This window comes from Dicentrarchus labrax, unplaced genomic scaffold (genome assembly GCF_905237075.1).
Source record: "Dicentrarchus labrax unplaced genomic scaffold, dlabrax2021, whole genome shotgun sequence".
NCBI classification, from domain to species: Eukaryota; Metazoa; Chordata; class Actinopteri; family Moronidae; genus Dicentrarchus; species Dicentrarchus labrax.
In genome coordinates, this window is record NW_026136705.1 from 25,486,851 (window position 1) to 25,505,335 (window position 18,485).

General features: G+C 39.9%; 1 protein-coding gene across 2 annotated transcripts in view; it reads right to left on the reverse strand.

Annotated features, from left to right (window-relative positions):
* si:dkeyp-23e4.3 (rho GTPase-activating protein 7) overlaps nucleotides 1-5,559 on the reverse strand; it is a 100,634-nt gene extending 95,075 nt beyond the window's left edge. For both annotated transcript variants that reach the window (XM_051399906.1, XM_051399905.1), the window contains exon 1: nucleotides 5,318-5,559. In XM_051399906.1, the coding sequence (XP_051255866.1) occupies nucleotides 5,318-5,438 (121 nt within the window). In that variant the 5' untranslated portion in view covers nucleotides 5,439-5,559. The remainder of the gene's footprint in view (nucleotides 1-5,317) is intronic.
* Nucleotides 5,560-18,485: the final 12,926 nt, after the last annotated feature.

Consider the following 18,485-nt stretch of genomic DNA (forward strand, 5'->3'; position numbering starts at 1 on the left):
AAATTATTGTATAATTAGTTGCCTGTTTATGTAAATAAACAGTGGTGGCTTCTGGGTCTCCTTCCGAAAGAAAAACGCTCAGACAGGAAATGATGCGTTTTATGTTTTCAGCTTGAAAACTCTTCTCCCAGCATTCTTCATGGCTGTAAACTTGGCTGTTTTTTACTGTTGTTGTGGGATTTACTCATATTTAAAACAACTTATTTTTCCTCCAGTATCACAAACCTAGTTGTGGTAAATGCACCCAAACACGTGTTGACAACTTGAAAAAGTTATTTTGTTCACCCATTAAAGTAAAAGTTTTTTTCCTATTTCTAAGCTCAAATCTACAAAGACTCGGTTGTTGCACTTCAACCAAATCTCTCAACAACCATTAGTTTCATGCAGATACTACACATGAACAACTTGATCACCAGAGAAATTCTAATAACAGCTGAACTTCAGTTCAAACTTCCTGGCTTCTGTCTGCTCCACTCACCCAAGTGCAAAGGTTAATTGCACTTCCTCACACATTTTATTTGAAAATCTTCAGATACTGTGTGGACTTGCAGCACACTGGCCTTATAAAACCTGACCAAATACCTCCTGTCACATTAAGTAATCCTGCTGAAGAGCCTATAATAAGCACAAGTATATAATAAGTCAGTAAAACCATTATGAATCTGGATTTAGTCCTTTTAAATCCTTTGACATCATCTACAGCTCAACAAAAGGACAGGACAAGACTGTTTTTGCTTATCAAAAGTCTAACATTATATTTGACTAAATGGATATTTGCACATGTAGCTCAGCCTCATCAGACGTCTTGGCCTCTGGATTAAATTTCAATTTGCATCAGGCGGTGACGTTTGAATTTCATAATGTCATATTGGTGATGAGTCCGTCCAGGCGTGAGGAAAAAGTTACAACAACGTTTACAGAGTGCGTCTGGCAAAGACTGTGTTTGGAAGAGCATCACCTTCGATGTTTGAATGGAAGACCATATTTGGGCTGTGAGTTATGACAACCTTTTAGCGGAGGAGTAAATATTAGGACGGGCTGATGAAGGAGAATGGACAGGAGATGCTCCTGTGGAGGAGAGGCTCAGACGGTGAGCGATGAAAGAAAAGTGGAGGATGACTAGTAAGAGGCAGAAACGAGGATTAGAGCAGTCATTCTCACGGGTGGTGTTCACACCGCAGCTAAAAACGGTCGTCACTCCTCAGGAGAGACGCAAATCCGGTTCAGTTCACACACAGTTCGGTTATGAAAAGAAGTAAAAAAAAAACATCTTCTATCACCAGAGTAGCAGCTTTGATAAAGTGCAGACTGGGTTGATTTCTCTCTTGTCAATCCATTGCCATTCTGAGGTGTGTGTGTTGGATTATTATTTTTTTTTTCCCAAATAGGAGATGTAGTTAAACCACACATTTTCACAGATTTGCGAAATGTGACATCCTCACATTTTCAAACGACTTATCCGTAATGGTCTGCAGGAAGTCAATTTTGTCAGCTGCTCGACCCCACAACTGTAAGGCACAGCTGGAAAAAATGTATGACAGACTACTTACATAGACAGCCAGCGCAGTATACATCAGAGGTCTTGCTGTCGGTTTTGCTGTCGGGAGGTGACCAAAATATTCAGGAAGAAAATATGATACTGCTGATGTATAAGTGCCTTAAAGGAAAACTACACAATTTTCACACAGATTTCCCTGTGTGCTCCTTTTCAATTTCTAATAAGTTATTTTAGATCATATGGCTAAACTGACTTTTAACTGACTGGATGGCTAATTTCTGGTATATTGTGACCACTTCAAGTGATGGACTGGATTGTGTTCTGATTGGCTAGTAGAACGCCTGGTTAGATGTCATTTATTGTAGCAACTCTAAGTTTAATTTGATGGAATTCATAAATAATATTAATTTAAATTAATAATAATAAATAAATAAATAATAATATAGATTAAGAAATATATTCATATTAGTTTTTCAGCAATCATTACTGAATTCTTACCTACATCTCACCTTAAATGATTTAAGCTTATGGTATCTCTATTTATGATTTACTGATGGTTGATTTTCATAGCATATTGAAATGACTGGAAACCAGTGGTTGTTTGGAAGGTATTTAATACTGTATATAAATGTATGTAAAGTGCACACAGTTAAATGCCAAACCATTGCTGTGAATAAAAACTCCATCTCTCTGTTTTTCTCTCTGCTGTGTTTGAAATTTGTGTGGGTGCTACAGGATTATGAAGCACAGGATTACATAATCCATCTCAGCCAATCAGTGAGCAGGACTGCTCTAACGTCATATGTTGATTTAATCCAACCAAGCCACACACACACACACACACACACACACACACACACACACACACACACACACACACACACACACACACACACACACACGCACACAGAGATGTGTACACACAGCTGGAGCCTGGTATCAGCTCTCACAGAAAAAGCAAAACCAGCTGTCTGAATTAAACACACACACACACACGAAAATACTGTTCCCACACATACACACTCATTCATGCACTCACAGACAGGCACACACAAATACACACAGGTAGTAGTCAAAGAATCAGAGTTATTCCTTGAGGTTTAAGCAGCACTCAGTGAGGGTCTGGACGTTAATGTACAGCAGAAGGATTATTCAACTCTAAACTTTTCACTTTATGACTGAAGTTCATTAAATCCCCTGAAGGTAGTTGTTTTGAATTTTGCAGCATCGTGACTAAAAGCTTCTCAGCTTAGAAAAACCTGCCTCACCAGTCCTGCAGCCTGCCGCAGTAACATATTATACTCCATACTCTGTGTGGGTGTGTGTTTATGGAAAGGGTGATTTTGGGGGGTTTTTACAGTCACAAAACATGATTTCACATTGTCAGGGTCCTCAGTGTTTACCTACTAGAATCAGCACACACACGGTTAAAAAGAGGCCGGTTGCACACTGACGTGGTTTTAGAGATATGATTAAGGCAACAGTATACTATGATGTGATATAATGGCTGTGTCTCTGGAGACAAGCATCGACACTGGGAAATAAGACAGCGGCGTATCCCAAGCAGGCAGACACTTGTCAACCGACTGCTGGTGTACAAGCTTACATAGTAAACAAGGGGTGGCATGCCATACAGTGCTGGTGTATGTTGCCCTTTAAAGTTCATCCTTTTCTGTCCCAACCCATCTAAAAGTTGTAGGCTACTTTTACAGCTACAAAAAGAGACACTCTTTACTGCATTTTACAGTGAATACAACTCCACAACTCAGATAAGTTCCATAAAAGAGAAACAAAAATGAGTCAATATAATAAAATAATCAAAAAGACAATTAGAGTGGGAAAGTAATAAGCTACTGAATGATGTGCTTGATGGCCTCAAATCAATAAATAGTAAGAAAAAAACTGACAGAAATAATAGATTTATGACATTTTCACACATACTTTTTTAAGACTATTTAAAAAATACCTTTCACTGCCAAAAGGAATGACATCAATCAGTAAAAGCCAGCCTTATGTGACACCAGAAAGCAGCAAGATGGTTTCACAGGACAATGCTACCTATCAACCTAGCAATACTGGCTCAATAGCAAGCTACCTTTACACGAACGCTCAGTGAATTGAATCAAATTACAATGATTCCATTCAAAAAAGAGCTAAAAAATTAAATACGTACAGCAAAAACATTATTTAGATTACCACCGCAGTTCATTTAAACCTCTACAGGTTTCTATTGTCAGTTCCTTTTATTTCCCTCATGTTTACACCTGAGACTTGCTCCTGCTGCAGAAGGTGGAGGAAAAGTGTCGCCCTCTGGGTCACCTTAACAATTACAACCAGTTCAGTGAATTAACTTTCCAGTCAGTTCACCTAACAAGACCACAGGCTCTCTCACACACACACACACACACACACACACACACACACACACACACACACACACACACACACACACACACACACACACACACACACACACACACACACACACACCACAAATCTACCCACAAGAAAATCAGACAAACCCCATTCTCTGCAGCTTCAGCTTAACCACACACCCGTTTTCTCACCACACACCACAGCTCGGTGTGTCTCAGGCTCACTGATGTATTAAAACCTGCTTTGTGTTAATAGTGATGAAACGCAGCCAGATGCCTGCTGAGGAGGTTCAGTGCCATGAAGCTCTGAGACCTTCTAACCTCTCAGGATCTGTCAGATGGAGAGAGACTTATTAGTTCTCCGTGTGAAGGTCACGGATTCTTGGAAGTTTGGAGCCTAAGACGTCGTTTAGCACCCTGAGTATCAACACAACACGTGAGTCACACTCACTGTGCAACAAACACTGGAAAACACTCTGCTTCAATGAGACGTGAAACCACAATCAGTCACAGCTACAGCTCACATGCTGGTGGAGCTGCCTTGCAACTATATGATGGACAGAAAAAAGCAAGAGCTGACCAGAATATTATAACAGCTTTTATAACAGTTTTTTTAAATATTAACAGATGAGGCTGGTGTTATTTTCTATTTGTATAATCGTATCCACCTAATAAGTACCAGTGTAGCCAAAGCCTAATACAACTCATGTCTCTGTGCCATTAAAAACATGTTAAAGAGCCATACATTTACATTGGATGACATATTCCTTCACTGCAATTGTCAAGGCAGAAACTGTACTTTTAATCACTGGCTCCACCAACTCTTCCACCAACTCTTCCACCAACTCTTTGAAATGGTCTTGACCTTGCCCCTATCCACCAAAAGCCTCAACAGGGTTGAATCCTTTATTAATGAAAAAACTTTAACAGCAGGATAGGTGTAAACTGTTAAAAAAAACATGTTTCCCCAAGGCAATGTGCAGCATAGTGGTGACTGTCTGTCACAGTGTGTCAGCCACAGTTCACGATCAACTGGACTGCAAATGTCGAAAGGAGTCTACAGCTCCAGCATCAGTTCGGAAAACTGTACCTGCTCTGGATGCTTTTATTGTTTCTCATCAGGAGTAACATCACTGCTTGAGAGCTGCACTTGAATTAGTGAATGCATACCAAGTTTTTTAGATGATGGATTCAGAACAAACATATGAAACAGTATATGATCATTTTAACTTGAAATCACAATACATATATATATTGATATTTTAATATCAAATTACATATACCATACCAGAAGATCAACCTTATAACCTTATAATGAGTTTGTGCTTAGTTCCACAAAACGACTCTTTACTGCTACCAAGATGCGGCTGCAACCTATGTAAACTCAATTTTCCAAGCTGCCAACCAGCTGAATAATCTACATTCACATCATATCCCAACTCACCCCACAGCCGCCTCTCCCTCACGCCCTTCCAGAAGACATCCCAAGCCTTGTTGGTGGAGTCTTTCACATGCTCGCTGAAGGATCTCCGCAGTGGAGTTTTTACCGTCGGGGTCTGAGCCATATTCCATACGTTCAACAGTTACATATTCCCACTGAAAAAACTATGCGTTTCTGGAGAGTTTCTAACCCATGTGGGCAGCGTTCGCTCCGTCATGGCTCATGCAGAGGGTGTGTTTGACTTAAGAGTTCAGCAAAGTGAGGAAGGAGGAGGAGGAGGAGGAGGAGGAAGAGGAGGCAGGGGGGCTGACACTTGATGCAAAAAGTCTGCATGTAATTTGTGAAACACCCCTGTCCTCTCCCTCCCTACACCTCCCTCCTCAGAAAGTTGTGTGTGTGTGTGTGTGTGTGTGTGTGTGTGTGTGTGTGTGTGTGTGTGTGTGTGTGTGTTTGAGGGAGGGTGACTAAAAGAAAATGTGTGTGAAGAACTGTTTATGTGGATGAACAAACTATGACGGTGTGTGAGTGTGTACTGTGTGCGTTTTGAAGAGGATGAATGCGAAGCAGAGCGAGAGTGAGTCTGTTAGTCTTTAGTGCGTGTGTCTGCGTGGGAAGTTAAAGGATTTGGCCAGCCTGAAGAGAGGAAATGACATCTAACCTGGGTTAAAGACATCAGCAGCATGCACACACACACACACACACACACACACACACACACACACACACACACACACACACACACACACACACACACACACAGTATTATAAACACAAAACTCAAATTATTTCTCCTTTACACACAATCAAACCAGCAAAAACGTTCAAGTTTCAAGTCATTGTCAAGCCTTGTCATTATTTCAGTTGGACTTGACAAGTCTTAGGTGTTCTGTCAAAAGCTTTGTGTGTTTGTGTGTAAAGCAGAAAGGATTTGAGTTTGGCAAGCCCCCTCCACTTGCAAAACCACACAGACCTTTAATATTTAATTGTTAGGCCTCTGCATTGGTCCCAGATGCTTTGTAATTTTAATGACCGGCATCTGGAAAAATTTGACTTCATCCTTGAGGACTTGTGACTTCATATGAGACTTGAATTACTTGAGACTTTCCTCAAAAGACATGTAACTTCCTCTGACTGTCTTGAATTACTTGAGATTTAACTTGGAATTGTCTTGTAATGACTTGTACTTGTCTCAAACTTAAGACAAACTTGATTCATGCTGAGACAGACTTAAGACTTGTCTCAATTGAGAGCTGACTTGGGACCTGATTCAGACTTGTTTCGAATGACTTAAAACTTGATTTAGATCCACCTCGAGCAACTCCAGACTTTACTTGGACTGGTCCCAATGACTTGAGACTTAATTAGACTTCACACTCAACTCAACCCTTAGCCCACCACATCTGTCAGATGTAGTTAGCCTTAATGAACCACCCAGGCATCACCACACACACACACACACACACACACACACACACACCATCATCATTATCATCATCAATGCTAAAATCTGTTTAAACACACATATTCTCTTGGGAGAGAGAATACATAAACAATACAGGACAGTACTGCTGGGAAGGAGGAAAAAAACTGAGGGAAATTATGAATGTGTGGAGGAAAGAGAAAGAGGGGGATAGTGACTGAAGGGGTAACATCACTGCAGTTGGTCCAAAGTAAATGAGTAGACCTTCTCAAAGTGGTTCAGTCCTATCTAGGGACTGAACTTCAGTATTTCTACAGTACCGACTGAAATGTTTAGCTCTGACGTCAAGTATCTGGAACAAAGGTATCCAAAAAATGTGCTGCATAGGTATCGGAAATGCACAAAACACTTAACCCAACCCTATCAAATAATTAATACATAAAACACTACCTAATCCTTGTCCAAATGTGACTGGAGCACTGAAGGGCAATACAGCCAAGTGCTGTAAAATACCGGGTCCACTTTGTGCAGGTGGGAAGTGCAAGTTAGAAATGTTCTCGGTTAAGTTGATAAAATGATCACGTTCTCTGTCACAATTGTTTACACAGCACTCACCATGCAAAATGTGTTTGTAATGACAAATCAAGCAGAGACTGAGTGGAATTAAAGACATTAACATACACAGCACAGCTCCGTCCACACACTCAACAAGTGAAAACCAACAGCTGTCAAATCAGCAGCAGAAGTCAGCACAAACCGCTCATTTTACTTAGTGATTTATTTTTTTCAGTTTTACTTTGATTAAACTTCAATTTATGGAGCCAATCTGTTGATGGAAAATAGGATGTTTGGTAGCAATATGGACAATGTTATTTAGCTAATAAAATAAATCACGACAGTTCTGAAGATATGCTCACTTTTTCATATCATTTGAGAAAAATCTGGATTTTTGGGGGGGGTTTAGGATGGTTGCATTGGATAAAAATGCTAATATCATGAGTGTATTTGAGATGGTTTCAAATTTAAGGATTCAAGGAATTTCTTGTTATCCAAAACTTTCAAATGGTCAATATGGTTGGAAGTTGTATCAGATGGAGGCGTTTTTGGTTAGTCGGTTCCAAACCACCACCCTACTTTAGTCCCCTGCCCGTTGGCCTTTCCACATCATTTAACTCTGCTCCTTCACCCAGTTTAATGCTAATGGAACAGCTGCTATCAGTGGGTCTCATCAACATGTACATACAGCAATTTTAGTCAAAGCAATTTTAATACGTTTACGGCCCTCCCCTGGTCACCTGAGAGCTCATTTTGGCCAATTTTGTTTTCATCAACAACAAACTTCCTGCTGACTTGACTGGCACTGCCATTATGGGAATTTGTGTTATCAGCTTACAACTTAACAACAGTAATGGAAAGGGAAACGGTATGTGTGGTCACTGAAGTCATTTAGTAAATGATCGGTGAAGTGATTTTCATTAGTACACAAAATCCACTTCAACAGGAGGGGCCACGATTGCAGTACAGTGTTGATTTAATAAAAGAAGAAAGAAATATTCTGTCATGTCATTGGATAAGAGACAAAATAATTCAGAGGTTGAGGGAAGGTCATGGAAAACTGGATCTAGTGACACTTTCAAATGAAGAGAACCCAGCACTGCGATATAAAAGGTTTTTGACAGGAACCAGCAGAAGACGTTGAACACCAAGGCAAACCACCACGGACAAAAACCTTTTATCAACTCGGGGCACTCAGAGTGCACCAAACGCCCCAAACGCTAATCCTGCATGCAAAATACTTAAAACCCACTGGACTCCACTATAAAAGCTGCCAATGTGTCAGCACAGACATTTGTATTGAATGGACAAATGCTGAAAACCTGACATGAAATAAATTCTTCAACTTGCTTTAGACAAAACAACAACAGAAACAGTCACACTAATGGAACAGAGACCACATTCATCATCAACTTTGTGCAGCTTTGAAACACTTAACTTGGCTTGAACTTAGCAATTATGTTGACGTTTTGGCTTCTAATTTATCCACAGTAAAACCGGTGGAGAATTTCCACATTTGAACAATAACTTATTTCCTCAAGCTCCAAAATTAGACATCCACCACCTGAAGTCTCAAAACCTGGCATAGCTGTCAGCATGAAAGGCAACATTTCAGCTTGCTGCTACACCTGCAGGTTTGAAACACTGTGCCTGAGTATCAAAGCAAGTGTCTTTCCTGTTTTATTCTCCTGCTTTTGTTTCCAAAGCCTTTACACTCAAGTGTTTCTGAACAAAGCTTGCTATTTGAATATCAGCTCAACCCCCGGCTTGATCAATTCACTGTGGTGTTATGCAAAGTAAAAAAAAAACCCATTCAATGTCACTATTACTGCACGCCTTCAATCCCCTCCAAGAGCTTCTCAGACGGCTATTATAATATTTGTGATAGGAAGCAGCTTCCCCCCCCCCCCTCTGCTGGGAGGGTGATGGGAGACATCTACTGGCACATTTGTTTACCCTTCAAACAAGACCTAAATTAGTTGCATTCCCAGCGGTTTTCCAAAAGCAGGTAATTAAATAGCACTCAGCTGCATGCTGCGCCACTACGATTTGCACTCCCCTCACTGTGGATTGGAGTGAAATGCCAAGCAGCCAACAAAAAGAGGCACAGTCTTACTTGTGACAGAGCACATCCCTTTGCATTTGTATGCGTCTAACTAATGCACATATCCAGAGTGACTCACCGCTCTGAGGAAGCAGGTGGGAGTTCGGCTCCTTGTTCTGTGACACTTTGACGGTCTAGTAGCTGCAGGATTCAGCTGTGTGGCCTTTGGTTTCAAAGATGATCTGTCAAACCAAAGTGACATAATAAAATTGACACAAAAGACACAGGTGTAAGGCATTAAAGTGGATATTTGTCTTTTCTTTTGTTAAATTATGCTTTAACTTTCTTTTTTTTTCTCTCTGACAAATGAAGTGAATTCCCTTATCTCAAAGTGAAACTATTGCCTCTCTTGTATCAAGATTATTTCATTTTATCATTATTTATATCAATATCAATTCAGTTGTCAAGGGCTGTAAATGTAATGCACTCTTTTTTTTATTATTTTTACACGATTGACTGACCCTGTCCAATTATACTTTACAGATGTAATATTAGCATTCACAGAAGAATAGCAGAGACAGACTGTCACAGCAAAGGCCACGTTGAGTGTAACACCTCTGCTAAACTACCCTGAATGTAAAACCTGCTCTTGCTATATCCCCACAATCCCCCAAAAAACGTTGTGTTCCCTGCAACACTGATCAGCACAGTTCACATTAGGCGAAACTCTATGATAAGGACATCTCAGTAGCCTCCTATTAATAGAATGTGAGGGAGAAAAAAATGCAAATGAAAGCAGCAACAAGGAACTTTCCTTTTTTGTTGATTCTGGTGGCTCCTGTGGACAGAAGTGGTAGTGTTTCCACCGTCCCGTTTAATTAATTTCAAGGAGAATCCGACTGAATCCGATCAGGTGGCAGGTATTAAATATAACTATATAGAAGTAGAAAGTCTTCTCGCTTATGATCTTGTGTGTTTACGTAGGTCATATAGAGGCATCATTATTCAATTTAGACCAGTTAAAAACTACTCGTAGTAGCTTTAATAGCTGATTATGGACCACAGAGACTGTGTTTCAAATGGTGCTTTTAAAAATGGATTTTTCCCTTGGTTTTTTTAAATAATAAAATGACTGAAATCCTTCTTGAAAATAAAATCCCCAAATAATCAGCCCTATGTAAATACACAGGGATTTCCTGGAAAGAAAATCATTATTAAAATGATTAAAGTGATCATGGAACGTTAACTCAAAATGCGGATCACTTAAATCCTTCATTTCTGGGGACAAGGGAATACGATTAGTTTCGCTGGTATTTGGTTAAAAAACAAATTCCTAGATCAATCTAGTAAATGTTGAGTTATTTAACTGGATAAGTGGAAGCTCCTGTTCATGGCAATCCATCCAAAAGTTGTTGAGATATTTTAATCCCGACCAAAATGGTGGACCAACAGACTGTCACCAGTAGAGCCAAAAAATGAGACACGTCTCTGCTATGTGTCATCACACCTTGTCCAGGAGTTGTCTTTTAATAATGCTGGAAGCCTGAACAAGAGTTTTGTGCGGGTTTGAGCTCAGCACAGTAAAGGCCTGCATTCTTTCTAGTTCTGAATTTAAAAGACCTGCTTTTTGTTCAGCATTAGGCTTCAGTAGCCAATATCAAACATCCCCCAACTGTACACAAGAGGTAAAACACACTGCCAGAAGTACACACTCAAGTGTCCAAAATATCATGAACTCCCTCCTCCTGTTGAGCTGCTCCCCGCTGCTCACAACCCACAATATCTTTGATTGTCAAGAGGACTAAAAGCTTTCTTTAACCCGTCTCCTCCACTCACCTCTCCTCCAGTTTTCGCCTCCAGGCACAGACTCTATTGTTAGTCTGGTCCTCTTCTCCTCTGCTGCTGTTGTTCCTGCCCAGAAGCTTGTCACTCATCTTGATGAGCTGTCTACCTTACAGCAGCGTTCAGGCTTCTGGCTGCAGCAAACAGCATCAGTAAACTCTCCTCAGGCGCTGGAGAAGTAAGCAAAATTCTTCAGCACAGATCTTCACCTGGCTTTTGAACTTTTCTTGTCAGTTTCATGTTTAGCTTTGCTGTTCTCCTCTTCAGCCTGCCATTGTTCTTGCCCTGTGACCTTACCTTGATAACTATAATCTGGCTCAGTGCTGCCCCCTGTTGAGCAGGAGACACATACAAGTTTTCACAAGAGCCATTTGTTGTTGACCAGATCTTTATCTTCGATTTCATGATTTAGAAAAAGGAGGTTGGTGAGGAAGGTTTTGCTGAAGGTGGAACAATGTGTGATGTCGAAATCGTGTATAAAGTTAAAAGAAATAACTACAGGGTGGTCTGGTGAACTAGGGGTCTAAGATGCTAAATAAATTACTATGTGAGTAAGTTAATATTGTATTTCAGTCAAAAGGGAAAATGTATGAAGCATTTGCAGTTGAAGAACTGAAATCCTGTTGTGTGCCCCACAACCTCCTCACCTCACCTGTTCCAAGTCTGTTAGAGAAACTGTGGATGCAAAACATATCTATGGATATTATATTCCATTCCTGTCATCTTCTCCATACTGGGGACGGGTTGACCTCCATCTACTGCTGATAATACTATGGACCTCAACAACAGCACTTCAGAACAGAACTGTCCCTTTAAAACACATATTCATTTATATTTTTTGGGGCCAAGCTGTAACTTTGACATCACCAGCTCACCATGATTATGAGTTAGTCTGTCTCTGTCTCTGTCTGCTGTTTGGTGCAGAGCAGGTAGTGTACAGTGGGTTTGTCAAAACTTTTTTGCTGAAAATAACTGAGAATAAAACAAAACACTAACTATCTGTAGAGCTGATGGGAACTGTACTGTCTGGTGTTAGTAACCAGTGGGTTTGCACTTAATTATCTGACCCATTGTTAATTAAAATATTGATTAGTGCAGCTTCAAATGTGGCTCTTTTTTATCTTTTTTTCTTCGTCTGTACACTAAGGTATTCATTCTGTGTCTATCATCTGTCCTTCAACTCTCTGCTGCCTGATCAATTTCATCTCCATCTCTTCATTTGTTCCACGAGATCCTTTGTGGACTCTCTGCGAGCTCCGCGCTTATTTTTGTGGCTACATAAATGCTGATTAAATGTGACTGCAGCTAAGAATAAACACTCCAGCACTGAGTGTTCATGGCAGCAGTGGTGTTGTGTAAGGAGCCCAGTCACAAGGTTTGGCCTTGTTTGGCTCTGCGGATCAGGGTCTGAATCTCTTGCTGTCTGGTTTACATTAGAAGGATTTTACTTTATTTTTACAACACCTTCTATCTCTCTTCGATCACTCTCTCTTGCTCTGAGAGGATTGTTTGAGCTATGAACTGATCTGTTTTAAACATCAACAGGTTGCTGTAGTTTTTATAAAAGTTACCCAAGGATGAAACTACAAATCTTTAGAGACATCTGCAAGGGGGTGGAATATCCTCAAGTTATGTGATTTTCTACATGTTGTGGCCACAGGTTTAGAAGTTAAAATGTTTGCATTTTGAATTTTAAAACCTAAAGGGTAGGTGCCCCAATATTAACCAATATTAAAAGCTTTGACATCATCACCACTGAATGCTCTTTTTCTTTCTTCCTTTCTTCTTCACCAGTCTCAGGGAGAGAAAAACAAAACAATGAGCATTCGAAATAAAAATGAAGACTGGGGGGAAGGAAAATAATGATGCCATGCTGTGAATTTGACCTTAAACTTGTGACGCATTGAGATCGAGCCGCTCTGATGTGCTTCTCCAGGCAAACTGAGGCCTGACGCTGCATAATGCAAAACACCCTCAGCAGTTGTTTTTTATTACCGAGAGATTTGCTGTGCTCTTTCTCCTGCAATGCCCCGCTTCACATTAATATAGTTAATATAGTTTGATACATCAGAGCTGCTCAGTTCAGCCACAGCCCGCTGCTGGAGCTGCTCAAGGCTTTCTTTTGTTGGAGGTGGTTTTCCTTATTTTGTTCCTTGGTTGTTTCAGATAGGAAGATTTGGTTCAGTGAGCCATCATCTAAATAACTTTCACTGAGTCCACAGACATCCTCTTTCCAGACTGGCTTGTGTACCTCAAGTCCAGTGTGTGCTACCACTGTTAAATGCAACGTGTCATACAAAGCAACCACTTCCTTTTCTTTTTTGTTCATAAATGCGTGAAAAAGAATGAAAAAAGGCTAAAATGCTGCGAAGAGCTGCTGAGTTGGTGATAATTCTCTGAGTGGTCTTCACAGTAAGTGACCCCTTTCACTTTACATGAAATAATTATATCAGCTACACTTTGTGACTGACTTTTAATTAGACTTTTCCATTACATCCCCACTCCAATCAACTTACTTGTTGAAACTGAATGAGTTTACGCCTCACTTTAGTGAATTCAATCGTTTTGAAAAAAATATTATATTAAAATGTATTTTTCATCTCTTTAAAACAGAGGTTCAGCTACATGAAAAGGACTGTGTAATCATAATGTATTATTCTCATTCAAATGTTGATTGTGGGTTACTGTTTGTAGAAGACCTGAGAGTCCTGCTGATGCTGAATATGATGCCGATGCTTAGGGATTAGAACATACTGTAGACCTGTAGCTCTTTTGGGAGGATGGAAATGGTGCTCACATGGTCTATTTTAATTGGCCTTGCCCTCCTGTAGAAAAAGAAATTTGCTGGAAGAGGAACACCTGCAGCATCTGTAAATTGAGCCCACTGGCCCTGAAGATATCAGCTGGAGATAAAGATGTCTCAAGGGAGGCCACACCTCAGCTCGGCTCGTCTCAGTGTTTGATCCTTTCAGAGCGCTGCGCCAATATAAATCTCTTTCATCACATGACCTTAAAGCCACAGATCAAAGGTACCTGCAGCCGAGTGTAACAACCAATCATCACCTCCGTTGATCAGATATCTGAGTGGGTCGGGTCCAGCTGAATGTGAGCTCTTCAGCACCTGTAAAATCTTTCATACGTGTTTAAACATGGAAAATGTCGACAAAACTTTGACAACCTCAAACAGCCTCTGGTGATCAAAGACACACTGACGTCCTGGTGTGTGCTGGTCGGCTCTACAGAACGTTTCACACACTTTTCAACATGGAAGAAAATACACAACACTGTCAGCTGTGATCAAAGTCTGAAGATCGATGCGATCAGGATTTTCTACTGCTGTCACCACAGTTATATTTCATGGTATTAGTAGAGGTTCATAGAATGACAAACTTTCAGGAATGGAATAGATTGAAATAAGATAAAAATGCTCCTTTAAATATGTGATAATCCATTTTTAAATACCAAAATCTGTTGAGTGTCAAACAAATTTTGTCATTTGCTTTTTTTGCCAAGATGTTTTTACAGTAGAAAAGAAATCAAAAAGCCTCCAGAGACTTCTTAAACCACTCTTCTATTACTAACACATAGCTGCAGTGCAGTCAATCTCATAGCTTGCTTGCACATTCAGGGCTTGACCCACAAAGATACACAGGTCCCCCCAACACCCCTGCTGGGTATATTACATAGAGAACATTTAAATCAACAACAGACATGCTAGCTGCTCTGAAAGGCTATACTCAGGCACAGTGGTTCTTTGAGCTAAATACTAATGTCAGCATACTAAAAGGACAATGGTAACATGCTGATGTTTATCATCTTAGATTAGCACGTTAGCCTACTAACATTTGATAATTAGGACTAAACATAACCAACAGCTGAGGCTGCTATTTGGTCATTGGCCAAATTTAAATTTTGTCAGAGGATCACTAAAGTTATTTCAATTTATCCTGGGGGGAACATGAATGCCTGAACCAAATTTCATGGCAATTCCTCCAATAGTTGTCAAGACATTTCACTCAGAACTACAAATGTGAATCTCATGGTGGCGCTAGAGAAAAAGTCAGGAGATCACCAGAGTCAATAGGCTTCATTCCATTTGACTACATTTACATTTTGATACTTCAATTTTCAGTCAAGCTAGCATCATAAGTCTGGGAAAGGCAATTTCGGTGGGTCCACCACTTTGGTAATGACTGAAATATCTCAACAGCTACTGGAGTCAGCCTGTGGGCTTTTGCTTGTGGAGAAAGAAAGTCAATTTTAAGAAAAAAATGGATGCAATATAGGAAATTTAAAAAAACAATGAAGAGAAAATGCAGTAAATTAATGAAATACATTAGATTAAATGTCCAGTCAGAGAGCTGTTTATCATTCACTGCTTCCACTATCAATTCAATCAGCCAAAAGACACCGATAAGAGCCGTCGACAGCCAACGGTGCCAGACAAACAACCAAAACTACAGCTAACCATCCTCTAAGTGTGTCAAGGCTATTAACCAGCTGATGGCAACATCTGAATGTGGGTGTTTTGTCTAAAAATGTAAGTATATGTGTGTGGCCTTGTGTTTACACTGTGTTACTCATGCATGTACTGCAACTTGTAAGGTGGTGACACTATTGAACTTACCTTGTACAATCCATTGGGCTGCTCAGTGAAACATGTTTCCCAAATGAGTTCAGAATTAACAGATGCTGGCATTAACTACTTATATTAGCATATGTTCATGCATCTGTCCAATGGGAAAGCACGTGACCCTTTATATATACAGTATACGCTGCAGAAACTTCCTGTTAGAGCTGAATGCTTCAGTGAAAATCTGCTAGAAATTATTTTTGATAAATAGCCTTTGATGTCTGTTTCATATGTGATTGGGGAGTTTAATTTTCCTTTTTTCTTTTTCTCTTTTTCCTCTGGTGAATGTTGCCATTGTGTCTGTGCTTATAGCATAATTGTGCTGCCATTTTGGCCAGGACTCTCTTAAAAACAGACCATTTTGATCAAATAAAAGTAAAATAATGGTGAATCTGTGTCAGGATGTGATAGAGTGATTTGATGGTTTGTCTGTGCAGTAGAATTCCCATACTGTACATTTGAACTAAAACTAAACGAAATAGCCAATCTTCTCGCTGATGGTTTGGTATGCTTATCTAGGTCATATAGTGGCAGCCTTTGTAGCAGGTTTAACTGTAAGTGTCAATAATAGATGGCATGTGGCTACAAACAACTCCAGTGCAATTGTTTTCCTTTTCCAAACTTTTCCACAGTGGTTATTAGGTTTCCTGTATTTACTTTATTCCTCCGGTGATCACAATAACTTCACACTCAAGGTGAGAGAAGACTGGCATGCAAAGTTAATGTTCTTTTAAAACAAAAGTTCAAACTTTGTTACAAAGAAAAAAGCTGAAAGCAGCAGTGGTGCACCGATGATCTGTGTTCTGGAGAACAAAGCTGTTAGTAGATTCTCATAGACCAGCATCTTTCACAGAGCCAAGGTAAGCTGTCAAACAAAACTCCCAACAAGCCACTTGCTCACCTCACTTCTCCTCTTAAGAGATTGGCTGATGGATTGATTGACACTCCTGACACATCTGCACACAGGGGACAGACGGGAAGTGTTCTCTGGATCGATGCTAAATACATCCTGCCATCACACTGCAGATTAGTAACAGCACAGAAGTACACTGAACACTTTACCATAAAAACCAATACAACTATCAGTGAACACAAATGTTCATGTTTTTTCAGTTATCACAAAAAGCAAATGGTTCCACTGTATTGCAATCCATGAAGATGGTTTGTTGGTGCAAGGCAGGACAGCAAAAACAAAAACATTACATTATAACTACTGAATACTTCAGAACATGTTAAAATATAGCAGTCGAGCGCTACTGTGCAGTTGAATCTGAATGATGGTGCATTTTGCCCTGACATGTGAATATAGAAAATGGGCAAAAAAGTAAAAAGGAAACATCATCTGGATAAATGGATTATTAGTTTGTCCAACTGAGCAGTTTTATGAGAGAACAGTTGAACAAAGCTATTTGTGTTCTCAGAAATTCTTATTATGACTTTGCCATCAGAATTTAAACAATACTAATGCTGGAGCATAGGCCGTTGTAATAATCCGGCCCTCTGATAGCTTCTTTTGACAACTCAGGAGAAGTGATCCTGGAGGAAATCTATCTTTGTTTTAACATTCTGGAAATAACTTTAAAGCATGTTTGCCAAATAACAGTCACTGTTAACACAAGTTACAATGAGAGTAAATCCTAAAACATAGTGTAAAAGTGGCACAGTCAGAGAAGAGTCAAAGTCAGTACACTGACTCAGTAGTTTATATTTAAAAAAGCAATATCTAACTTATGTTTGCCAACATTAGCACTAGCCACCATACGCTATGTAAGGCTGGAGCAGCAAAACCTATTAGTGAACAAAGACTTAGTTATCTCTTCTTTCACAAGTTATTTATACTTCTATGTATCGCAGTCTTTCCAGTGGAGTAAACAATGTTTTGTTGTCATTTCACACCTGCCTGACATCGCTGTTTGCCTCCTGATGAGACACTAAGAACATCGCCTCCTCTCTGTTGAATTTGTTTGTATCAGTTTCCTTGTAAAAAATGTATGAATATCAGAGTAACTGAAGTGTTTGAGTTCCCTCTGATATGGTTTAATAATGTTGAACAACAGACTCTGACTGAAGTGAGGCGTCCATGTTTGTTTGCCTTTTCAAGCACAACTGGATTATTAAGAGTTCAGTCTGATACATTGGAGCTTTCAGACACAAGTTTACAAGTTGTGATGACAACTGGGATGTTGACATGTCTACAAGTCTGAAACCTGCAATAACTCCCATTTGAAATAACCGCAGCATAAATGTTTGAGTAAGGGACTATCTGACTGACTGACTGAATGGCGGACTGACTTTGGTCTGACTGGTTAACTGACTTCTCTGACACTCTCCACATTAGGCAGTGCGGGGGTACTAACACTCTTTGGATCAATACTAAACACATTTTGTCCTCTGAAATCACATCAGGAAGAAGTGCTGAACAGGAAGGACAAGGAACTTTTTTTTGCCGTTGTCCACAGACCAGTTTTCTACGCAGTCAGTCCCTCATTCTTTTTGAACAAGGGCATCTTATCTTTATGAGTTTCTATTCCGCTAATAAAAACAAACACCCAACTGCCTGTATGTGCTACGTTTGAACATGTCTTAGCTTTATATCCACCGATAAGAATTCTGTAAATACGATACCACTGTCTTATATACCAGACACTTTGGACCGGACAAAAACACTGGTCTGCCT